Source organism: Fusarium pseudograminearum, chromosome 4 (genome assembly GCF_000303195.2).
Source record: "Fusarium pseudograminearum CS3096 chromosome 4, whole genome shotgun sequence".
Lineage (NCBI taxonomy): Eukaryota > Fungi > Ascomycota > Sordariomycetes > Hypocreales > Nectriaceae > Fusarium > Fusarium pseudograminearum.
This window is the reverse complement of record NC_031954.1, coordinates 7,399,722-7,423,204: the sequence shown is the minus strand read 5'-3', so window position 1 is coordinate 7,423,204 and position 23,483 is coordinate 7,399,722. Positions and strand designations below refer to the sequence as shown.

General features: G+C 48.7%; 9 protein-coding genes across 9 annotated transcripts, besides 2 other annotated features; 4 read left to right on the top strand and 5 right to left on the bottom strand.

Moving 5' to 3' along the window:
* Positions 1–1,343: 1,343 nt before the first annotated feature.
* FPSE_06832 (uncharacterized protein) lies at positions 1,344–3,905 on the bottom strand (the record flags this gene model as incomplete). Its single annotated transcript, XM_009259950.1, has 6 exons — positions 1,344–1,698; positions 1,970–2,493; positions 2,641–2,843; positions 3,129–3,370; positions 3,449–3,713; positions 3,749–3,905. 6 exons carry the CDS (start codon positions 3,903–3,905, stop codon positions 1,344–1,346), a joined length of 1,746 nt encoding a protein of 581 aa, XP_009258225.1.
* A 1,052-nt stretch (positions 3,906–4,957) lies between these two features.
* Positions 4,958–5,020: a repeat region.
* A 2,088-nt stretch (positions 5,021–7,108) lies between these two features.
* FPSE_06833 (uncharacterized protein) lies at positions 7,109–7,976 on the top strand (the record flags this gene model as incomplete). Its single annotated transcript, XM_009259951.1, has 2 exons — positions 7,109–7,265; positions 7,327–7,976. The coding sequence occupies 2 exons, from the start codon at positions 7,109–7,111 to the stop codon at positions 7,974–7,976; spliced, it is 807 nt and encodes a 268-aa protein (XP_009258226.1).
* Positions 7,977–8,809: 833 nt separating this feature from the next.
* Positions 8,810–9,966, bottom strand: FPSE_06834 (uncharacterized protein; the record flags this gene model as incomplete). The annotated part of the gene is made up of 3 exons (XM_009259952.1): positions 8,810–9,478; positions 9,529–9,888; positions 9,952–9,966. The coding sequence occupies 3 exons, from the start codon at positions 9,964–9,966 to the stop codon at positions 8,810–8,812; spliced, it is 1,044 nt and encodes a 347-aa protein (XP_009258227.1).
* Positions 9,967–10,915: 949 nt separating this feature from the next.
* Positions 10,916–11,974, top strand: FPSE_06835 (uncharacterized protein; the record flags this gene model as incomplete). The annotated part of the gene is made up of 6 exons (XM_009259953.1): positions 10,916–11,048; positions 11,113–11,122; positions 11,174–11,342; positions 11,391–11,696; positions 11,748–11,875; positions 11,929–11,974. 6 exons carry the CDS (start codon positions 10,916–10,918, stop codon positions 11,972–11,974), a joined length of 792 nt encoding a protein of 263 aa, XP_009258228.1.
* Positions 11,975–12,453: 479 nt separating this feature from the next.
* FPSE_06836 (uncharacterized protein) lies at positions 12,454–14,569 on the top strand (the record flags this gene model as incomplete). Its single annotated transcript, XM_009259954.1, has 4 exons — positions 12,454–12,569; positions 12,621–14,058; positions 14,105–14,275; positions 14,324–14,569. The coding sequence occupies 4 exons, from the start codon at positions 12,454–12,456 to the stop codon at positions 14,567–14,569; spliced, it is 1,971 nt and encodes a 656-aa protein (XP_009258229.1).
* An 87-nt stretch (positions 14,570–14,656) lies between these two features.
* Positions 14,657–15,343, bottom strand: FPSE_06837 (uncharacterized protein; the record flags this gene model as incomplete). Its single annotated transcript, XM_009259955.1, has 3 exons — positions 14,657–15,007; positions 15,056–15,258; positions 15,331–15,343. The coding sequence occupies 3 exons, from the start codon at positions 15,341–15,343 to the stop codon at positions 14,657–14,659; spliced, it is 567 nt and encodes a 188-aa protein (XP_009258230.1).
* A 286-nt stretch (positions 15,344–15,629) lies between these two features.
* Positions 15,630–16,724, top strand: FPSE_06838 (uncharacterized protein; the record flags this gene model as incomplete). The annotated part of the gene is made up of 1 exon (XM_009259956.1): positions 15,630–16,724. The coding sequence occupies one exon, from the start codon at positions 15,630–15,632 to the stop codon at positions 16,722–16,724; it is 1,095 nt and encodes a 364-aa protein (XP_009258231.1).
* Positions 16,725–17,205: 481 nt separating this feature from the next.
* Positions 17,206–19,362, bottom strand: FPSE_06839 (uncharacterized protein; the record flags this gene model as incomplete). The annotated part of the gene is made up of 5 exons (XM_009259957.1): positions 17,206–18,488; positions 18,556–18,667; positions 18,726–18,916; positions 18,967–19,204; positions 19,315–19,362. The coding sequence occupies 5 exons, from the start codon at positions 19,360–19,362 to the stop codon at positions 17,206–17,208; spliced, it is 1,872 nt and encodes a 623-aa protein (XP_009258232.1).
* Positions 19,363–21,276: 1,914 nt separating this feature from the next.
* Positions 21,277–22,649, bottom strand: FPSE_06840 (uncharacterized protein; the record flags this gene model as incomplete). Its single annotated transcript, XM_009259958.1, has 2 exons — positions 21,277–21,944; positions 22,004–22,649. The coding sequence occupies 2 exons, from the start codon at positions 22,647–22,649 to the stop codon at positions 21,277–21,279; spliced, it is 1,314 nt and encodes a 437-aa protein (XP_009258233.1).
* Positions 22,650–23,385: 736 nt separating this feature from the next.
* Positions 23,386–23,480: a repeat region.
* Positions 23,481–23,483: the final 3 nt, after the last annotated feature.

Here is a 23,483-nt window from a genome sequence, read left to right as displayed (position 1 = left end):
ATTGAGAAGACATGTCCTGACGTAAGAGGGACTGCCTAACAGTCTTCTCTACAGGTCTTCATGCGAGCGGCGCCGCGGGGGTCCAGCCTTGTTGATGACAACATTGCCAACGCCATGAAGTTCTTCCAAGAGATTGATTGCCGGTGTGTTACTTCGATCAAAATTGAGCAGGTACTTGTATGCCTCTTGACTTTGCTCAGAAGGCACATGGGGCTTGGCAGAAGGAGGGTACTTCAGAGAGTTCATGGCATAAGACTACGCTCTGAGGGTCTTCTCTTCTTCGCCTGAGTTCCAAAGATACACACGCTGGAATGGGATGCGATTTGCAACCATGACTCGCATCAGGACCAAATCGCGGTGAGCATTCGTTGGAGGATTTGTTTTGGGGTTGCGTCCTTAAGCTTCTCCTCGGTAAAGGGCTGCTTAGAAAGACGGAGACTGTTTATAGCTAAGTCTTTCATGGAGCTGGAGAAGGAGATGGTGACATCGCCTGACTGGCGCTCATCTGTGTGTCGTCGCTCTCTGCGCCATATAGGTAGACATCTTCGTTCAGCTCGCTTTCAAACACTGTGTCGTGCATCATGGTTCCGGCGACGGGATGCGTCCAGCATCCCAGACATCGTTTTTGTTTGCCACGTGAAAATAAACCAAGAGGACAAGCGTTTGGGCGGAAGAACCATGGTTGGATGAGTTGCAGCGGAGTTCCGGTCAAGCTCGCATCAAGAAATACCCTCAGACGAGATTCACTCATCGTGTCAAGAGCTGCGGTAATTCTCACTGTAGCGGGTGCAGCGGACAGGGCATGGGAAGTTATCTGGTGCACCTGGACACCAGCGAACTTGTACAGCAAAATGGGAATTTTGCAAACCCTAAGGATCGAGTCTGTGATTCACGATCGCGCCCCCTATAACCAGGACGCAACTGTCGTTTGTCCTTGTGGATTTCGACGGTTACTTCAGGGGATTCCTCTTCTCTCTGGCGTTTCTTAGCTGCTTTAGCAGCACCAGCCCTAGGACACGCGGAAATCGATCTCAAAAGTCCAGACTTTGAAAAATCTTGATTTGGCGCCCACGCCAGATAACACGACCGAAAACCTGCGTTATCACCAACACATAACACCACCGCTGCACCCGCTACAGCACTCAAAAGTCTCAGGCGACTTCTTCTATCTCCTTCGACGTGATGCTGAAACTCGCGGTGGAAAGAAATGCGATCGCAAGGAATTTAGGCAGGGTTGTTTGTCTCCTCATGTTGAGTCTACCTTTTAGCCATCGCTTTCATGCTGTTGCTAAAGGCCACTTCGTCGTCTGGACTTGCTCTCATCGGAGTTCCAGCCAGTTAAACTAGATCTGTACCACAACTTGTTGATCTTCTGATGTCTCAGCATCCAGATTCTGTAACTCAGGTGGCCGGACGCATAGGTATCTCAGGCCAAATAATGCTCGTGGCCACCATGAATGAAGCTGGTCATTCATGTAGACCATGTTCCAGTAATTATCGGAACTGCCTAAGCATTCCAGGTCGAAGACGGCTCTAGCCCACCATGAGTGAAGTTGGTTGTTCAATTTGATCATGTTCCATGCCTTGTCGAAACTGACTAAACATTCCAAGTCGAAGAAGGCCCATGGCCACCAGTCATGCAGCTGGTTGTTCATGTTGACCATGTTCCACGATTTATCTGAGCTTCCCGATCCAGGGCTATATATAAATATAGTGAATTCCTCAATCGTCGTGTTGCTGAAGGGAGCCTCTTTGAGTGGCTCAAATTCGGCCGCGAAAATTGCCTTCGGATCACTCGACGAAGGTCTTTGAGTGCAGCTTGTTTCCAATTGGAAGCGGCCAAAGGTTTCATAATATATAGGCTCTTGAGAGAAGGGAAAGATGTGTTGATTAGGGAAAAGCTAGGCTATGCGAACGCCTTTTAAAGACTTGCAGGTCTAATAGGAAAAAGCAGACCGGGGCTATATACTTCTTCGTGCGGCATACTGCACTATCGCTGTCATCGCATTTGTCGGGGGCACTGATGGTTTCTTCTCTGTCGTTGTATGAGACGGTTTCGAAGTCGCCCATTGGACCAGTAGTATACTCAATCTCTGTGTGGCTATCCATGGTAGTTCGCTGTTGTTTTGCGGACGATATAGCACGAGGATAGTTTTGACACAAGGTCCTCAAGATTCTTCGTAACCCTTGTTGCCACATGGCATCGCCTTGGAACATCCCTTGGATGCTAGGCATTGATGCTTGATGATGGTTGGCGTCTACTGAAGCTTCATGAGCTGGAGCTGCATGAGCTAGAGGTGGAGACACATCCTGTCCATGGCCGTACAAGTCCTCGTCTCCCTCAGGTATATCGATCCAGGCGTCAGGCGACTCATTGTCACCTCTGACTGTAGGAGAGTCGTTGGATTCTTCATCGCGGCCGTCTTGCACAGGCTGGGCATCTTGCACAAGCCGGTCCCCACAAACGTAGCTCAGAACCTTGACTAGATTGCTCTGATTCGGAGGTGAATAATGAGGTGTCTCTGATTCAGGAATGAAGAGCAAAAAGTATCTGATTCAGAGATTGTCGACCATCTCAGCGAGGCGTCGGCTGGTGGGATGGGTGTCTGAACCTGTGCTCCCTTGTTGTCAAAGGTTTACCGTGTTCCATAAAAGACGTATCTTGCTTGACTCTGAGAGCATAACGATCCAAGGGAGCAACAAGGCAATTGAACTCAGGATCCAGCGACATGCCGAGTATGCGTTCGCCCACCACCAATGTAGTCGGGTCTCGATGGATTTCATGTTGAACGCTTTGTCGAACCCGGCTTTGACAACATGGCGGATGTACTTGATCTGAACGCCTTGAGTGATCAAAGGCGATGTAGCTGGCTAGAAACTTCTCAAGTGTGCCGCTACTCGAAAGGTTTGTCTTGCCGCAAAGGACCTCCTGCTCCAAAACACCGAGCTTGCGAGCGGCTCAGTGGGAGCACATCGACGGCCTTCCCAGCAAGGAGAGGGAACAAGCTATCCACACAGGAATAGCACTGGAAACATGCGTCAGCCTGACCAAACGCCATCAGGCATCCATAGTACAATCTTTGTCAAATGTTAGCGATATTCCCACTCGCGTTGCAAAATCATCATACCTTGGGGCGGACGCACGCATAGTGCGAGCGTCTCGGCCCGCTGCTTTCCACCGGCCGCCCATTGTACTCGCTTTGTGGCTCTGTGCGGTACTTGTTCTTTATCGCAGTTGTTCTTTATCGCAACTACGATAAAGAACAAGAAGTACACGCTTTCATCCACAATCAGATACAAATGGGTGGTGGGTAGGAGGCAGGTGGAAAGCGGCGGGCCGAGGAGAGGGCCAGTTCTCGTCCTGCTCCGACTAGTAAGAACGTTAGCCTCGTACGTCTTGGGATATAAAAATGAACAGCCTAAGAAGTCTGATCTAAGACAAACATACGAACTGTCTTGGGTGAAGTGTCGGAAACTCTTGTTGGATGGCACTCTGTGGCCGCCGAAGGCAGCAAGCAGTGGTTGTCCAGTACCATGAAGAAAAGCAAAGAAGCAGGCGAAAGTCGAAGGGTTCAGCCAAAATGTGGACTCTGAATCGGCAAAGACTGAAGTACCAGGAGAAGGAAACGACGCATCCGACGCAAAGTGTCGGCGCGGAATGTGGATAAGACCCGCAGGTGAAAGGCAACTCAAGAGATTTCCATCGCGTAGTCCTCTGTGAGAAATACATCATTGTCCAGAGTATAACCATCGTCGCATGCACTGGTCATTGCGCTCTTGGTGTCGCGAACTCTGATCTTGTGTGCCTCAATAAGACAATCCTCGGCCCTGACCTCACATACGAACACTGGCTTCGTCTGGCCAGGCCGGTCCGAAGGTTGGTCTAGGAGATAGACAGAAGCCATGTCTTTGGGTATCGACTTCCTGGATAGCTGTCATCCCACTTGTTGTCCAGTGGTGTGCCTGTCTTCAGCAAGCATACCAGATAGAATGGTAGGTCCGGCTTTCAGGGTCCCTAATGTTGTAGGCATCATCTCTGTTCCGAGACGTCATCCCCAAACATTAGGCCATGAGCTACATCGGGGATGTTTTGGCCGTAGTAGTCATTCTTCGGCTGCGTCTTGGCCTGTCGGCGGGTACCTCAGCAGCCTCATCCTGTTGAAGTGTTAACAATATTCTTATTCGGGGCATTCAATCATCATACCTTGAGGTTATTCCTTCTCGGGCTCCATATAGAATACATATCGAAGTATGCGTCGGCGGATGTGTACCTTGAGGAGAGCAGTAGCCTGGATGGCGTCGTCTCTGGTACAACCATGGTCCAGGATCTGGTGGAGCATTGTCCATAGATCCCCAGTGACTATGCTTGCCAGGATTCTAAAGTTGCTCTCCAGCCTGTTGGTGGACGCTGTCTAGGATATTGATCAGGTCTTGTTGGATCCTCTTGACGATCTTGTCCTTCTTGGCTGTCGACGCAAGTGTGCTTTGTCCACCTTGCGGGTTCCTCCTCTGCGCCAGACGAGTGGGAGCGCTGAGTGGCAGATCTGATTCCAACAGAGGTCTTCAAGACCTTAGTTCGGCGAATATCTGATGCTGTGCAGCCATGCTCATGAAGTTGGTAGTAGTAGAATGGGGTAGTGGTGCGTTGTTTTCTGATCTGCGAGATGGTCGTTAGCAGTGTTCTCCCATCTTCGAACGTACTTACAAAGAAACAAAGAAACGTCCCAGATTCGGGGTTTGTCCACCATCCTAGTGAGTATTGGATGTCCCATAGGCTTGGGTTTGTTCACCCGGATCTTCCTCCTCTATTATTGGAGGATGCCTCTCACCCACAAGGGTCTTGGGCCAGAGAAGGTGGTGGGAGCTGTCAACTGAGAATACCTTGGATGCTCTCAGCGCTGGTGTAGTCTCGCCACACGAGAGGTCTTTTCAGTATATAAAATATATGCAAGAAATGAGAAAGAGAAAGAGAAAGAGAAAAAGAAAAAGAGTGTAGAGAGGATGGAAGAAAGACGAAAAGCTTGGGGTGTCAGACGATGGATAAATAGCCCAAGAGCAGGTCTGAGATGACAGAGTAGACAAATTATTTTTCTTCTCAGGCAGGCAATATTGCGTTTTCTGTTAGACCAAGCGTGTGAATGACTGGAAGTTTTTGTTTCACACAGACAGCAGTCGGCCGGAAATCTAGTGGTGAAAGATGAGTATGTTTTGTTTGTGTTGCCTGGAAGACGGGGAAAGCAGCGTCAAGCAGTGTCAAACAGTGCCAGATTTGTACAGCAAATTGTGCCTCAAGCTTGTGAATGCACATCTTGTGCACATTTGCTCAATGCGATGAATCTCTTACTGCTGTTTGGCCAAATTACAACTGATTGACTACTGTACAGGATTGTGTCAAAGCATGACGGCCACAATTGACAACGGCAGAACCAGACCTCACACCGTTAGAGACTAGCAGCAGAAGAATATGAGACGAAATTATTACGTTAAACTAAATCTTGACCTTATTTATTTGGCTTTAGATTGACTTTCTCCACTACTCCTCGACTGGAGTATGCCAATGTAGAGATGCCATGATAAATGATACAAACAATAAGAATCATACGTTCCAGGAAGAAGTTTGACAATAAACAACAACCACGACAAGAACAATACAATAGTACTGCAGTGTCTCCTCACATACATTTAGATTACCATCCAAACAAATAGAACAAATCGCAAAATAATTGACAAAATCACGTCATGACAAAGTACGGCTCTATTAACCGTGCCCACTGTCCTACCCTATGCCGAATACGACGATGCTTGCACGGTTTCGTCTGTACCGAGGCAAGCGAAGCCGCTTAAAGTGTCAGTGTCAATGTCAATCTCAGGCCAGCCATGGGTTTGGTTTGGGGAAATCCGGGGTGCTTGGAAATCGAAATCTGACACACTGTTTGATGATTGGTTAGTAATTGCTACACGTGCTGCTACAAGTCTTGTAATGCCGTTGACCAAGTTTATTATACCACACCCTCTTCCAATGACTAGGTCGACCATCGCAATCTGTCTGGATTCCAAAGCAAGCAATGAATAAAACAACCGTGACTAATAAACCAAATACCAGGGTGAACGAGATTGATTAGTGACTGAAAATGATACACTATGATGCAGATGCCAAGAACAAGCTGCACTGTTTCCCCAGATCGACCAAATCATACCCTGAAATGAAACGACACAATTCATCCATTCATTTCTTCCGGTCCCTCAATGGGATAACTAATCCGGACTTAAGGCAAAATGCACCGATTCGGTTTGTTCGAGTTGTTGTCACCACCAATACTCCGACACATTTCCCGGCCTCCGAAATGTCCCGGTTGAAGAGTACGTAGACCACAGAGTGTCTGTCATCTGTCATCCGTCATCTGTCGTACAAAGATTATTGTGATACTCTCATGCATTGCATCTCAAATCTAGACTTGTCCAGACTGAATGGAATACCTACAAGGTCAAGTCAAGCCAAGGCAGGCGGCAAGCCACGGTAGAAACTACCGTGCCCACCCTGACGACCGTTCCTGCCTCGCACGGTCCCACAACCATCTCAACGCTGGCTTACATCGCTCGGTACTTCTCTCAACACCAAATATCAGTGACGCATCAAGTACCACCCTTGCACCTCAAACTCTCAACACCAACACCATCTTCTGCGCTTTCTGCCGCCCTATCTTAAGGCCCCCCACTTCCAACCTTCCAACACATCCTCGACTCTCCTCTTCTTACTCTTTATCCTTTGCTCTTTTTGTCATATAATCCTGTACGAGCCTATCGACTGCGTCTTTCATCTACTATTTATCCCTTCTCCCCGCCATAACAACCACCACCTGCGTAATCATTCTCGACCTCACTTTTTGTGGCTCAACAACTCCCCGCGCCAGCGCCGAACTATCGTACCATTGACCTCAACAAGAACGTTAAATCGTGCAGCGACATTTTTTTTTTGGATACATAACCGCTCAACCGCAACTATATTAATCGCGCATCAATTGCCTCGAAGCATAGCTTTCACGACAAGCTAGCTTCTCAATTGCTTTTTTACACCTCGCAACGGCCTCATCGTTACAGGTCGCCTAGAATGAACCTGAACAAGGCCGCTCGAGTCATCCTCTTTGGTGCCCCTGGTGTTGGCAAAGGAACACAGAGCGAGCGCTTGCTCTCGCGCTTCCCTCAACTCAATCAAATCAGTACCGGTGATCTTCTTCGTCGAAATGTCAAGGATAGGACACCACTCGGTTAGTTTAACCTCCAGAACCCCTCCATATTTGTCATGACGCTGACCATTTATTTCCACAGGCATCAAGGTCGAGAACACCATGAAGTCTGGCGGCCTCGTGGCTGACGATTTAATCCTACGACTTATTTCCAACGAATTTTATACTCGTGGCTGGCTTGCTAAGAATGGCCCTCCTAACGTTATGACCCTTTCGTCCGAGGCAACAGCACTCGAGCATTCTTTCAGCAGCAACGCCGGTGTCGAATCTTTCATCAACGCACCTTTCCTCGACGGGCACAGACCATCTGACTCCTCCAACGACCCCTCAGCTTCTTTCATCCTCGACGGTTTCCCTCGAACAGCATCCCAGGCCGGGCCCCTTGACAAACTTATCCCCATTAACTTGGTGGTCTCACTCAAGACACCCGTGTCCGTCATCCTGGAGCGCATTCTCGGACGTTGGGTCCACGAACCTTCCGGTCGTGTCTACAACACCAGCTTCAATGCGCCCAAGATCCACGGCATGGATGACATCACCGGCGAACCCTTGATCCAGCGCCCTGATGACTCTGAGGAAGTCTACCGCGCCCGATACAAGAAGTTCCAAGAGACCAGCGAGCCTGTCTTGAACCACTATGCTCAAAAGGGCGTTCTGATCGAGATTGAAGGCATGAGCAGCGACGAGATTAGCCCAAAGCTATTTGCCGAGTTTGAGAGGCGCTTCGTCTAAAGAAAAGGAAATACCCTAAGGCTTCAACACTTTATGTTTTACTATATATGATTTCTTACTTCGTTCGTTTTTGTCTAGCTTTATTTGTTTGTTTTAGGAGTTTATCGCGGCGAGGATGCTGCTGATGGAGTTGCAAAAGATAGGACTGGCGAGGCAAATGCCGACCTTGTCAGATGGCGCCAAATGATGGGAGGAGTTGTTATGGACCTGGTGACGATTGTGTATGGGAATGTTTGTTTGAGCGCATGGAAAGCTCATGGGCAAGGTCTGCCTGAATGATATCCACACATCACCCCTTCTTTGATCCGAATGCCGATTGTGATCGTTTAATGTGACAGAGTGATTGGATTGACTTTATTGACTACCGGTCCTCAGGACATCATACAAGTTGATCGCGCGAGGCATAATAGACTAAAATAATAAGTCAGTTATTCCATTTCGACTATGGTTTTAGGTTATTTATTTATTTATCCTAAAGCTTATGAATCTTAGCTGTAGAGTGAAAGGACAAAGTCAGATTCGCGTATAACTGCCAAAAGTACCATAATAAATCTTAAAGGTCATTGTTACTGCTACCCACTAGCAGTTCTGCCGTTAAATAATTCGCTATGATACATAATTTAAACCCAAAATCATGTTCGTGCACCGACCGTTTCCTCCATCTCTTCTCTTCTAACAGTTCTGTGCATCCATCGCATTCAACGTTTCACCAAAAATGACAAATCGGGTTATACCTTCCAAGACAGCCCAAGTAAACAATCCGTGATACTCCGTTCGAGTTGTTCCTGTAAAATCATGCGGGGAAATGGCTCCGGCTTGAGCTTATGATAAGCTTAGTCGCGCCAGCCCTCGCCGCCCTGGAGACCGCTGGGTTGGCCTTCTGTTTGACCAGGTCGCAGGGGTGTGTTCTCATCGTCATCATCGTCCAGCGCTCGCGCAAGCTCATCGGGGTCCTGCATCTTGGCATCGGGATCAACTGGGCCACCAAACTCGTCCTGGTCGCGGTTGTGTCGTTCCTGCTCGAGAACACCATCATCTGCGCTGACTGAAATACCACGAGCTCCCCACTTGGGACGAGCCCCGCGCCTGTTGCCACCCTGCTCGTCGTCAAAGCCGCCAGGACCGTTCTCCTCGTCATCCTCTTCGTCGTGAACGAAGCGCTTGCCAAAGATGCGACGGAGAAGCCAGCTGCGGCTCATGTCATCAGCGTCAACGATGCCGCCACCACGGAGCTTGACGCGCTGGCGAGTATAGTAAACCCAGGCAAAGTCGACGTAGAGAGCAGTCTGGATGACGCCAAAGATGACGGAGATGATGTTGGGTCCTCGGCCGTGCATTTCGAATTCGCGGATGAACCAGTTGAGACAGTAGAGCGCGCGGTAGGAGCCGAGAGCGACGAGGTAGAAGGAGTCGATGACGGTGGGGACGGTCGTCTGTCTCAGGAGGAGGAGTTGAGGGAGGACGCAGACGGATTCGAGAATCTGGGAAAACACCCACATCCACTGGAAAGACGTTAGTAGTGGTTTCGTTATTCGGAACAAGTTTAACCTACGGTCTGGAAACCTCGGTGTTCGCCTCTCTCAAAGATGAGCATGACGATTGGCGACAGGATGAAGGAGCCGCCAAGAATGACAGCGCCAATCTTCCAAGAGACCTCACGCTCGCGGGAACGAGGGTAGATCCATTGCATGATAGCCAGAATATAGATCGACGAGAGGATGTAAAAGATCTTGAACACAATGTTCCACGGCACACTCTCTCTAAACAGGTCGAGATAGCGGGTGCAGAAGACGAGAGCGTACAGGACCTGCGTGATGAGGGAGACACCCTCGGCGCTGCGGTTGCGGTGGATGGCGAAGATGAGGATGCATTTCGAGAGGGCGTGGGACAAGTCGCCCAGAACACGGAAGAGCTAGATAGTGATTGTCAGTTTGGAGATGTCCCATCATGGTTGCATCTTGGAGTGTGTGCGTACGTTCCACGCGCCCATTGTCAGGGCGGGTTGCTCAAGCGTGAGCTATCAAGGGAAGGGAAGGAATTCGTATGGTAAGTTGACCTGCCCGTGGCAAGTTTGGGAGTTGGAGAGCAGTTAGGGTGATGGAATGATTAAGAGGTGGAAGGAAAGTTGATAAAGACAAGTTGTCGAGTAGTAAGTAGGGGTAGCTTAGGCAGCTCTCAGACTCAGCTAGTCTAGCTTGTTGGTGATGCGATACGTACGGGAGGCGGAGGAGAAGGTGGAGTATTGGCTTGTCTGACTGGGGAACTTTATGTCTGGGGGCCTGGAGCTTGCGTCAGTAGGTTCCCTTGGAGCCTGGTCCCCTGGTCAAGCGGGCACTTGAACCTGACGGGAACTTCAACCTTTCTGGAGCATTTCAGCCACGGCGGTTTCCATTTCCGGTCAGCTGCGCCTCAGACATTGAATGCGTGCCTGAAGGGAACTGCAGTACAATATTTGTTACCTAGATTAGTAGGTAGTGTGGTATATAAGTTTATAAGATCGGGTCAATATCATGCCTCCAAGTTTGCTGATGAACCCGACATTTCCATTGGTGACAACGGTCTAGAGTTAACAAGTATGGCGAGGTCAGGGGTCGCACTGCGCTGTAGCGGACCACCAATTGAATCAATGTTTGGTGAATGAATCGCTGAAACTGCCGTCGAAACTCAACTTTTCTCCTGTCCAACAACGAACCCAAGTTATTACTTTCTTTCATCATCTATATCGCCCTAAACTTTGAACTTTGGGGCTGTCAACGGCTTAATCAGTTAATTCGCGGCAGTTGAATGTCACCGTCATTTGACTTTTACACTCAAACCCCTTGCCCAGCCAGCCAGCCCCTGCAAATCCAGCCGAAACATCGTCAATCCAGTCCACGTCACCTCACGATCTATATTCCTGACGGCGCGTACTAACTAGACCAGGCATCAGTCAATTCGCCATGAGGTTACCGGCCTTTTGCGCCGCACTCTGGGTTGTCTGTGCCACTGCTCTAACTATTCCCAACGTCCTTGAACGGATCGATGGTAAATTCCCGTTAAGATCAAGAGCTGCCCTCCCACCGAAATACTTTCGTAAGTTTCGCTAGACATGAGGAGATAAAAACTAGAGGAATTGAGTTTTGTTAACAATTTCTAGGGGAACCTTCGTGAGTATCACTCCTCTTATATCACTTTCATATACTTACAAGAGTGCCAAGAGAACACCAGCACTATGATCTCAAGTATTTCGACGAGGCTCTGGAGCCAGCTGCTCAAAATGCACGCATCAAGGTCCTCATGCAAACATATCTAGCTACATTTCGAGATCTAGGTGTCCAAACATGGCTGATGCATGGCTCCCTACTTGGTTGGTGGTGGGGAAAGAAGGTGAGAAACTCAATGGCTAAAACTGAAATACTCTAACTAAATAACCAGGTCATGCCATGGGACTTGGATGCTGATGTCTCGGTGACTGAAGCCGACATGTATCTCCTTTCTACCTACTACAACATGACCATCTACTACTACCAGTACGACGGGTGTCCGGGTGGTTGTTTCTTCCAGCTTGAGATAAATCCTGCCTTTAAGCATCGTGGGAGAGACGATTGGATGAATGTCATTGATGCTCGTTGGGTTGATATGCAGACTGGACTGTTCATTGACATTACAGCAGCAAGATATGACCCTGGCCACAAAATGGGTGAGGGCGTCATGTACGACAAGCACGATCACGAGTTCAAGGTAAGACCTTTTGACAAATTCGATGGCCTTTATCCTGACCATTGTGTATAGGATAAGTACATTTTCCCTCTTCTCGATACTACCTTTGAGGGTGTTCCCGCCAAGATCCCTTATCGGTATGAGGAGATGCTTACTTCGGAATATGGCCTTGCGGCAGTTGCAAATACAGAGTATAATGGGTATGTATAGAAAGGATCAACTTGTGCCATGCCCTTTGCTAACTTGGAACCAGATATCGATTCGACACACAGAGGATGCAATGGATTCCCGTTAACTGAGGGAGTTTGCTTTGCGATGCATGGAGTAGGGTGTATGGCATAATAGCGATATAGACTGGAAGATAGAAATGGATTTAGCGACAAAATCATGGTATAATACTGGTTTATTTACTCTCAGTAGCAGATCATCTAAAGTGGAATTTATCTTAGCCACGATTGAACAGGAAGGCAGTGAATATAGCCATATACAATTAATGATTGAATTGGTTTCATACATAAAAAAAAGTAACAAGGGGTCTATCGAGACGAGATAATTTAATAGCTTGGCTGCTTGTCGAGACATCTTTAATTTAATGCGAGTGCCCCGCGACTCTAGAACGCGTCTCCCCCACGCGCTATCAGCATCCTAAACATTACTTCATCAACATCACCCCCCAAAAAGTCCAATCGCAACACCACAACCTCTTATTGAACCTGGACACCACCGATCTGGGTAGAATTGATGCCTTGATAAATACTGACCACAACCCTTTTCCGCCATGGCCACAGGCATGTCTCAAATAGCCACAAATAAACATGCGACAGACTTGCTAATACAATCGACAGGCCAGCAGGGCCGCGATGAGCGGCTACAGCAACGTCTTCGAGGTGCCCAGTACGGCTAATCAGTTCAAAATATCGATAATCTTCGCTAATGCGACCGCAGGCGCACGAATATCCAGGACGAATCCTTCAATCTCGACTTCAACCTCGATCTTGCAGGCCTTAACATAGCCAGCTCGACACCCGCCGCTCCCAAACCCGCGCCGCCAACCTCATCAGCGAATACTTCTGCTAAGAGAAGAAGATTAGATAATGAGGCTCCACCATCGGTGTCGGCGCAGGGAAGCGCGCGAAGACGGTCGCCGAGAATACGATCGGATGATCCCTACGAATTGCCCGACACATCTAAGGAATCGGACGCGCAGGATAATCCAGCAGAGGTAGTTGAAGTCGAAGAACAGATCGATGATGCGGAGGAAACAGAAGTCGAACCGGAATCGGAGGCAGAGCCCGAATTGCCTAGTCCAGAGCAATCCATTGAAGCGCCAGAGGAGAACGAAGCAGAGATCGAACTACCAGTCCTACCGAATGAGAATGCCTCTACATCACCGGGTGCCCGACCGTCGAGTGGTAGAACAGAGGAAAATGACCCAAGTCCCGATGCGCCGCAGAACATACCGATCGACACTTTATCATCGATTACTCGATTACATACTACACTTGCAGAAGAAGACGATGTACCGGCATCCTCTTCACCACTGGTCAGCAAATTGCGCCGAAGTAGAGGTCATTCGATGTCCCGATCGAGAATATCCCAAGGACGAGCTTCGAGAGCTACAGAAGTGAGCCAGGATGCAGAAGAGCTTGAGCCAGAACGACCGGATCAAGCTCCCGCAGATGACGAGCTTTCGGAAGACAACCAAATCGAGGAGGAGCCAGCCGATATTACAATGGAACCAGCTGAGGAGGAGCTCGAGGAACCTGAGGAACCTGAGGAGGAGGAAGGGAATACGCAGGAAGAGGAGGAAGCTGTTGCAGAGGCAATCAGTGCAGTTGAGGCAGCCAAAACCATTGGCAAAAAACGTCCCCGAAGAAGTCTACAATCTCAATCGCCCGAAGCAGAACTCGAAGAACAGGTTGAAGAGGAACCAGCATCGAAGCGACGGCGTGGACAATCATCAACAAGTCTAGCGACACAGAAGCAACCAGCAGCCAAACCAAAACCCAGTACAAAGTCGAGAACAGGGCCAAAACCGCTCCCGAAACAGGTGCGCAGGACGAAGCAAGCCGAAAAAGCCCGACGGATTAGTGATGGCTCTGCTATCGAGATCACAGTACAACGCTTCGTCAATGTTAAAAAGTATGGCGAAGATGATGGCGAGGAGGATCAACTGGCAGGGGATGTACCGTTCATAATGAATGGCGAAACAGTGGTGGATGTTTTTTCACATCTCTGTTTCGAAGTTATTGATGGGGTGGTTGCAAAGCTCTACGATACGCTGGGCAGCACGGAAGAAAAGGAGAAGAAGAAAGAATGCCGGATAAAGATATTGGCACTCGAGGCTTATAAAGAAGAGCTCACGTCTCGATTACTTCAACAGGTAAGATACTCGGCACCTGGATTGGCGATGCAAGCTAACAAGCTAGGCGATCCATCTGAATGACTTGCACACTCTTAGAAAACGAGTCAAAATCGTGCAGCGCGAGAAACTCTCATTACGAGAAGAGATATTACGCCTAAAAGCAGAAAGGGAACAAGTCGCTTTAAAAATGGATGCTGTGCGTATCAAACATGAAGAGGATACCAAAGAGTCAAAAGTAAGTTCCTATTGAAACCGTTTTATCGAGCCTTTCTAACATGTACAGTACCGACTCGATACCTCAACTATAATGCACGATATAGACATGGCGGTTGAAAGGGGACGAGACGCCCCTGAACTTTCGCGCGCCCAAGAGAAAAAGGCCGATCTGGCTAATCTCGAACTTCTTGTGGCACGCATAACCGATGAAGCCAGCTCATCGAGCTCCGCAGGCGGAATGCTTCAACAAGTAAAAAACTTCAATGCTTTTCTTGAACGCGCAGCGGTTGCGCTAGAAACAAATGGCAGATGATAAAATACCACGACAGCAACGAAACGAAACGTCTTTTTTTATATAACTCCAGGCATACAATACTTCTCTTTTGTGTTCTTGCTCCGCTCACTGAATCTTGGCCTTGCTAAAGTCCATCTCGGGATGCTGCTCCTGGAACTTCTTGAGAATATCCGCCTTCTTCTGCTCGTCTGAGCTGGGAAGGCCCTTCTCCTTCTGCTGCTGGTCGAACATCATCTTTTCAACCATGCCGCGGGTCTCGCCGTCGAGATCGGACAGCTTGGAGTTGTCGGGCTGGATCTTGGTCACGTCGATCTTAGGAGCAGAAGTGACAACGTGAGGCCACCATTCCATCTTGTTGACCTTGTCGAGGTGAATCTCGACGGTCTTGGTGCCATCTGAGTTGGTGCTGAGAGTCCAGGTGGAGTCGTCAACGTGGACGGCGTGAGGAAGATCGCCCTGGGGTGGTTAGTCGGATTTACAGACCTGAGAGTTGTGTGTATATACCTGGATGATTGGATCCTGGCCCTTGATACCCGCCTGTAGGCTCATCTTCTTGATAGTAATGACGAGATCCCTCGACTTGAGGTTTCCGGGCACGTCAAAGGTGGCGTTGAGCTCAGAGATGGTCTGAGTCCACTTGTAGGGAAGAGCAGCCTGCTCCTCGGCCTCCTTGGCCGTAGCGGCAGCGGTCTCGGCGGGTGTAGGTTCTGTCATGAGTTAGTATATGAAGGATTCCTCATATATAAGAGAATCAATCTCCAGAGGGAATTATAATGTACCCTTATCAGTCATTGTGATGGTTTGTGCAGTTTTGGTGATATGTCATGAGAGAAGTCGATGGAAGCTGTTGGGTAAGTATGAGAAGGCTGACAATCATGGAGGGGCAGACTAAGAGTGGGACCATCTCTCCCAAAGCTTTGACCAATGGGGTAGTGCCCGTCAAGCCTCTTATCCCTGTAGCTTCAGCCGTGCAGAACCAACCTTGAACATAGTAACCACCCGTTGATTATCAACCTCCATCTTTCAACAAAGGCATCTTTCTGTTTTTTTATCCCTCACATCATTCCAATCAGCCAAAATGTCTCGCGCAGGCGTCTCAATACGCCACGCCACAGATCTCAGCGCGCCTCCACCGCCCGACCAGGACGAGACATGTCCCGTCTGCAAGACAACCCGTTATTTCAACCGCGACATGGAGTTTCGCATCAACCCGGAATGCTACCACCGCATGTGCAAAACCTGTGTCGAGCGCATCTTCAAAGACGGGCCCAACCAATGTCCCTACGCGGGATGCCACAAGACGCTGCGTCTGCGCGGCTTCAAGACGGCCTTTTTTGCGGACTTGACCGTCGAGCGAGAGGTCGATATCCGGAGACGAGTCGCGGCTGTATTTAACAGGACGGAGGAGGAGTTTGAGACGTTGGATGATTTTAATGAGTACCTCGAGATGGTCGAGTGTCTTACCAGCGATCTTGTTTACGGCACCGACGAACAAAAGCGGAAAGCAGAGGCGCAACTCTCGGAATGGGAAGCAAAGCACAAAGCCGATATCGAACGCAACAGACGATTAGCACGCGAATCAGACGATGCTCGCCAACGCCGCATCGCAGCAGAGGAAGCAGAGGCGCGCCAACGCCGTATGCTCGAACGACAAGAGGAACTGGAAGAAAAGGTCAACGCGAAGCGCTTCCGTGAAGAGATGCTCGACTCGCTACAGAGCGCGGAAACAGGTCGTGCGGCAGAGACGATGGACAAGATCATGCTCAAGAAAAGAGGCCAGAACAAACGCGACGCCGCGTTCGGAGCAGCCGGCGTCGGAAGCGGACTTTCGATCCGTGGACTGCGCGAGAAGAAAGGTCCTGTGGTGGATAACAAACCATACGATCCCTACGGTGGCGTGCGCGTGATGCCGGACCGTATCGACCTTGCGCCTGAGAAACTAGCGACGTACTCTAATGACTGGGTCGAGATCACAAGGACAAAGGAGGCGTTCAAGGCTGGTGGATATAGTCCTGATGAGTTTCTCACAAGGGCTCTGTTCGAGGCGTTTTCAGGACTGGGAGTGTTTGTGGATGAGGAAAAGGTTGAGAAGAGTGTTTCTACAGCGGCAGCAAAAGAGGCTGCTGCGACAGGTGAAACAGGTGGTAAAATGGACGTTGACGATCCCTTTTAAACCTCTGTTTTCATTATTATTTATATGGGCATAGCTATGGCGTTTCAAGGAGTTCGGGAAAATATGCAACGCATATCACGGATCTCAATAGAGATGGTTTCAACAAGGGTAATAGACTATACCATGAATTGGTCTAGACACAATATAAATGCCCAGACACGAATATCACAAGTTAATATCATGAGAATAATGTTTTTATGACTGCTACTATACTAATCCAAAAGAGAAAATCACCAGGAGAGGATCGAATGGCAATGTTTCATGAGGATACTAATGTGTTCCCCCTGAGTATGCCTATTATTTAAATCGTCCTTATCGCTTTGTAATAGTCTTTTCGATCTCATCCCCCGAAAAACGCCTCGCTTACTATGTTGAAAGGGAGGATGTACAGCCAAGAAATGGAAACAAAGAGTGCGTTAAGAAACGCAATGCGGATATTTGGATAAAAAAGCTAGAAGAGTGTGTTGAAACCTGTACTGGTCTATTGCTGCCACGGGACTTGGTTTGCTGGGCGCGGGAATACAGGTACTGTTGGGATTTGATCGAGGCCACCTCCAATCGGTTGCTGGTTAGCTTGCCAGCCCTGGCCGGTGCTGTGGTTGACAAAGGCGCCTTGTCGGAAGGGGTTGGTGGTGCCAGTAGCCTGGGGAGCCAGGGCAGCACCGGCTGTCTGTGGTCGTTGCTCCTGGGTTGCCGGCGGTAGCATCGAGTTGCGAGCGAAAGGGTTCGTGCCGGTTGGTGCAGCCTGCAGAGGAGCGGCTTGCTGTTGCGGCTGTTGTGGCGGTGGTGCTTGGAAGGCAGAGTTCGAATTTTGAGAGAAAGGAGAAGTATTCTGTTGTGGTGATGATCGGGCGAATGGGTTTGTAGACTGGCGGTTAACATTTGGTGTTGTAGCGGATGATGGCAGGCCTGACTGCTGAGCCATGAGCATAGATTGGCGGAAAGGATTGGTGCTTCCTGTCTGCATAGGTTGAAGTCCTTGGGGCTGTCCAGTCGGAGTAGGCTGTTGTACTTGAGGAGCAGCGTTGGGGAAGTTGGCCATTGAGTCTTGGGGAATTGGACTGAGAGAGTTTGGCTGGAAACCCTGCGGCTGAGGAGTGAAGCCTCCGAAGCCGGCTCCGGTAAAGTCTGGTTGAAGTTGAATTTGGGGTTGCGGTTGCATGAATGCGCCGGTTTGCTGCGGCTGTTGAAATGAGTTGGACGCAAAACCAGTAGGCTGCGCGGCAAAGCCGTTCTGTTGGAATGGCATGCCAGTTGCCTGTTGCTGGAAAGCTTGCGGTTGAGGTTGTTGAGGGTTTACGTTCATGGTCGTCTGGTTCTGTTCGATCGAGTCGAAAAAGTCGATCAGATCCGGATCAGGACCCTTGTTGGCTTGAGGCTTGGATTCGGGCGCGTTGTTGCCAGTCGAGGGGCTTCCAACTTTGGGGAAGGGGTTGTTGGATGCTGGTGCCGGGAAATCGCTGCTCTTCTTCTTGCTAAGGCCTCCTTGCTTCGAACTTGAACCACCGCCAATCTTCTTGACGTCCTGCTCGGCCAGGTACTGCCTACGGTGGACTTCGAAATCGGGGTCATGGAGGTATTCTTCCAGCTGGCGGCCGAGGTTAACAGGAGCGTGCTTGAGCTTGGGGACCTCGACTCTGGTGTGGTGTTCGTGCTGTCGCGCTACGCCGAGGTATTGAACGACATAATCGGTCTGCTTAGTGAACTTTCGATAAATGGCCATAGCACGCTCGGCATCCACCTTTGACATTTCGAAGAAGTTACCTATGGAATTGGAATGTTAGCCAAAGCGGCAGGCTGAGACAGGAGGGGGAGGGGCAAGGAAACCAACCAAGAATACTAATCAGGCCTTGGTTAAGAACTTGGAATAGCGCCAAAAGATCCAAGACAAGCAGTCTGAAAACAGTTATAGTGATTTCGTTCTCAGGCTCGTTCTCCATCACCTGGGATTTGTTAGTGCCGAATTCGAGCAGCAATCAGGCGTACAGCCGGGTTGCTTACGTCGCATTTTAACAAGGCTTCGAGTTGATGTTGCACAATCTCCGTCTCTCGTAATAAGCCCTTCTCGACTGAAAGCTTCTCAAGTCTTGTCTCGGAAGCGCGTACCCAATCAGTCTTTGTCTTTTCGTATGCGCGGGCTCGCTCGGCTAAGTAGTGAGCATAATGTCGAATATTTCGTCCTTGGATTTGTGCTGCCAATGTGTCAATTGCTACCCCATGTCATGTCTGGTCCGGAACGTACCATCTGTAAAGCTGCTTATTGCCAATACATTGCGGTGTGTGGAGAGAAATGCAAGTGTCACGTCAGGAGATCCCTCTCGTATCATTAGATGCACCGTGATGAGACTTTTGAAGACGATAGTCCATGTTGAATCGCGAAGTCGGTATGTGAGTGCGCGAAAGACCTCAGCGACGCCAGCTTCGCCGGAATGGGTAGCAATAAGGATGTGCTCGATGTATTTCGTCTTTGGAGGAGCATTCTGTAGCGGTCAAGAGTCAGCAAAGGTATGGGAATGCTCAAAATGATTGGGCTCATATATCGTTGCTAAACTCTTGGTAACTTAAGCGCGCCGCCAAGAGGCACACGTACCTTGATCTTTGTTGCGCCCTTGACGGACTTTTCGAAGGAGCTCGACATGTTGTCTGCAATATAAGCTCAATGGAGCCGTAGCGAGCTTACTGTTGTCGGGGGAGAGGGACAAAAGTTGGGACGACGGGCGTTGCAATGAGTGACGGGGGACTGTAACAGATAATGATGCTATGGAGCGATGCCGATGCTCCGGGACAATGGAAGCCGCGATAATGATTGCAGTGCTGAAGATATCGCCGTATGGTGTCGTGTCGAGTAATATCGAGTTGCTCAAGTCAAGTCAAGTCACCAGCGCAAGAGAGGGACTTGAAGAAAGAGAGATTGACCGAGAGAGATGTGTGTCCGTATCCGCGCCCGGGGGACGTGGACGATTCTGGGGCGTGGCAGGACAAGGGGAGGGGGCGTGTGTTAGGTAGGTCGTCAGGCAGGTTGGGCTGTGGTTTGGTGGTTGTAGGACAAAGTGGAGGTGGCTGATAAGGAGGTACTTGAGGCCGAGGAGTAACCAAGAGGCAGCTCACTGTATCCCCCAAACTCTTGGCCTCCGGAAGCGTACTCGACTCCGATATTGGCGGACGCTATCGCTAAATTCCAGGGGACACTACGGATGTCGTCACCGCGGATTCTTCATTTCAAAGGGACCTGATGCGCCAAACGAGCTCCACTGAGGGAGATGGTGATGTCCATGATGGATCAAAATCTGGGGACTGAAAGTTTCTTTTTCCTCTATTGGAGCTCGTACGCACATAAGCATGAAATGTCCATCCACCTGCATGCTGTTTGCACACACGTTTGGTTGCTTGCGGCGCACTGGTCGCTTCTTCACGTATCACGAAAAGTCCTTTCATCTCGGGCGGTACGAACTGAACTTAGGCAAAAGGCAATCACTGACTCAAAAATGGGCATGGTTCTTTAATGAAAATTGCAACAGTAATCAATTCTTTAGATTAATTCTTTAGATAAATAAATACAGCGGTCTCACTTGAAACTCGCTCCCCCAGTTCCCCGTCAAACTTACTTACCTTTCAAGAGTTCAATTTCTGCTGCCAGGTTTCCCCAACTGCAGCGAACAAGAATCCCTTTCCATTCTTCATAAGTCAGAGCTTTTTTTCAACGCGTCCGATGATAAACAAGGTCGGTGTGTCGAACGCCCATTTCATGGTGCCAACCTCTCCTCGCCTCGAAACCGCTTAAGCTGCCCCGAGAGGCAGAGGGTTTCGAGGTCCGGAGAGGAGTCACTACATCATATTAAGCACGCGGTTCTCATCATCTGGAAGGTAGAGGTTAGCAATTGTCTTTGAGGATTCGTTTGCGTTGGTGGTAAATACTCACATTTATTTGAAATGGAGAGGTCATAAGGAGAAAAGAAAAGAAAAAGAGAAGGAATGCGACCCGCGCAGATTTTAAAGACTTTGCGGGTTGCGGGTACTGTGGGGCTGCTCACAGTGGTTGATCCTCGGCTGTTTTCGCCGAATCTCTCACCCTAGACTCACCTCGATTAATTCAACATAAAGTTCCAAAGGCACGAGACAAAAACAAAAGCTTGGATATAAGATATGAGAAGAGAATATCGTATTTTTGTTTTTATTTTCATTTTCTTATATTTGTTTAACAAAATTGATAGCCACAATGCTCAGGGTAAAATATCCCTTTTATTGCAATCCAACAGTGCCGCAACGATGTCCTCTCCAGTAATAGGCCCTCTCACTAGGATATCCTCAGGGTACCAGAAAAATTGACCGATTGGGAGCATAAGAGATAAAATTCTTAGGGCACCTTAGGCTACTTAAACTAAGCTTCTTAGACTACTTATTTTTATGGCCTAAGACTTAAGATGCCAACTTTTCTGCTACCCACTAGAATATCAACATCTGGCTCTTCCCCTAGAGTATCATCAGCTTCCAACCCTTTTCCTAAAGTGTCATTAACTTCTAGCCTTTCCTTATTATCTTTCTGTATCCTCGCTCATTCATCAATTTCTTCAGGTTCAAATGCGTTACGCGCATGGTCTTGGTCATTTACATCGTCAAGATGAACCTTAAACACCAAATTATGAACCTCAACTGCCTTGCGCCATTCGATCACAGTTTCTTTCTCAATCTCAAAGCCCGGTTTCCCATTAATAAAGAGGCATGGATACCGCTCAGGAAGGACCGTGTAAAACTTAAGAGATCTACCCCACTGGTCGTTAAAATCGATGTCGTTGATTTCCGCGCTAGGCATGCAAGCTGTGCATTTCGCAATTGCTCGGTAAAACTCATTCATCAACCCCCCTTTAGCGTAGACCCGATCCCAATTCTTTTTACGTTTTGCCTTCTTGAAAGGTTCTCCGGTGCGGAGGCAGGCAAGCTCTTGTACACGGCGCATGTCTATAATCAAAGACTTGAGGGTTGGCCAGTGCCGAGGGTCAGATGTATCCGAGTCTGGTGGCCAGAATATAGAGGGTTCTACGCAACCATTAAAGAAAAAGTGCTGTAGACCTTTTCGTTGAGTAAATCGACGCAGCTCGCGCGTGAGGATATCTTCTCCACCGCGTACGACCAGAAGACCATCTGGAAGATCATCGTGCTGGTGGTAAGTCAAGTTGAAGATCTGTATAGACATGGGTAACATGAAGAGTGATTTAGCAAGTTCTAAAAAAGACATCGGGTTATGAGAATGTTATTCGTTAATCGTGTCGATGATCACTTACCGACTCTCTGATGTATCAGGGACTTTCTGCTTTGTGAGCAAGACAAGGTAACATTGAAATCTCTTAGCCGCGTCATTTTGCTGGCTATATACATGAAGGCGCACGGAGAAGGTTCGAGGTCGAAAGAGTTGTTGGTAAACTTGAGAGACCTAACCATAGGCAGGTCGGGAAGATCTGGCAATTTACGAATAGGCTCAACATACTCAGGTTCGTCACCGTGATCAGTAATACGATAAGTATAAACTGAAGGGATGACCAGTTCAAGATCAATCAGTGGTTCCTGGTAAAGTGGTGTTACTCTAAGCGTGTAAAACAGAATCGTGAGAGCCAAGTCGAAGCTCGGGTTTGCGTACCATTGGTCGAAATGAGTTGGGAACCGCATTGCTCTTGGAAATACATGCACTAGCTTGCGGACGTAGGAGAGTCTTTTCGGTGTCAGGACCTCGTGGGGTATGCCGGTAGAGCGGAAAGCATCTTCATCAAGTCGAAGGTGCCGGAACGTTTCTGCTTCAATGAGAGGTTGCCAATGTCGACACAAGACTGCCAGAGGTGCTAGAGGGGCGATGCGATGGTCTGCATCTCGGCACCCTTCAGTGTAGAAGTGAGAGATGATGTTGGATATGATCTCGGGGGCCAGGCGGTCCATTTTGATTGAGTACTGGACACAGCTCAGAGGTTGAGTAAACATGATGAAACCAGTTAGAGCGATTGAAATAGGAATGACTCGTGGTGAAGGAATTATAATTTCCCGGTTAAAGTGAAGATTTAACTTCTGCCATGTACTAATTCAACTGTTCCATCAGGCAAACTGCCTTCCGTATCATGACTATAAATGTCCAGTGAAGACCATCTCAACATTGGAAAATTACATAGAAAATCATGAGACCTAAAGATATCATCTCATTGATGGAAGAAATCTGGCTATATGTACATTAGCTAAAGCCAATCTCTCATGCAATCAGGAAACAACAAGGCGCAGTGGCGGAGTGGTCTAACGCGATAGACTAGAAATCTATTCTCTTCGGAGGCGTCTGTTCGAATCAGGCCTGCGTCGTTTCTATTTTTATGTTTTAACTGTAGTAAATGCGTGTAATTTCTCTTTTTGGTTATAGAGTCACCTTTTGGTACGGCTGTCCGTTGAAGTGCCACAGCGAGACAGTTGCGTCTTGACGGCGTATAGAGTTACTGCATATGCAGTTAGATTTGATAAATCCTATGTTCTTTCCTTTAATTAGAAATCTTATGTAGATTGGGATATGGATTGCAATAGTTGGTTCTGTCTGTCATTTTAATGCTTTCAAAAGTCATGCAACAGCCTCAGGCTGGCCTCTGAGATATCACGAGTGTTCACTATATGACCCTCAACTCTCGCTTCTTCTTTCACATACGACCACAGCTCGCAGAGAACTCGGGATCCCGTCCGCTCTCCCATAGATAAGCTGCGAAGCGCTGGATTAGTAGTTGGGTCGGTGACGACCAG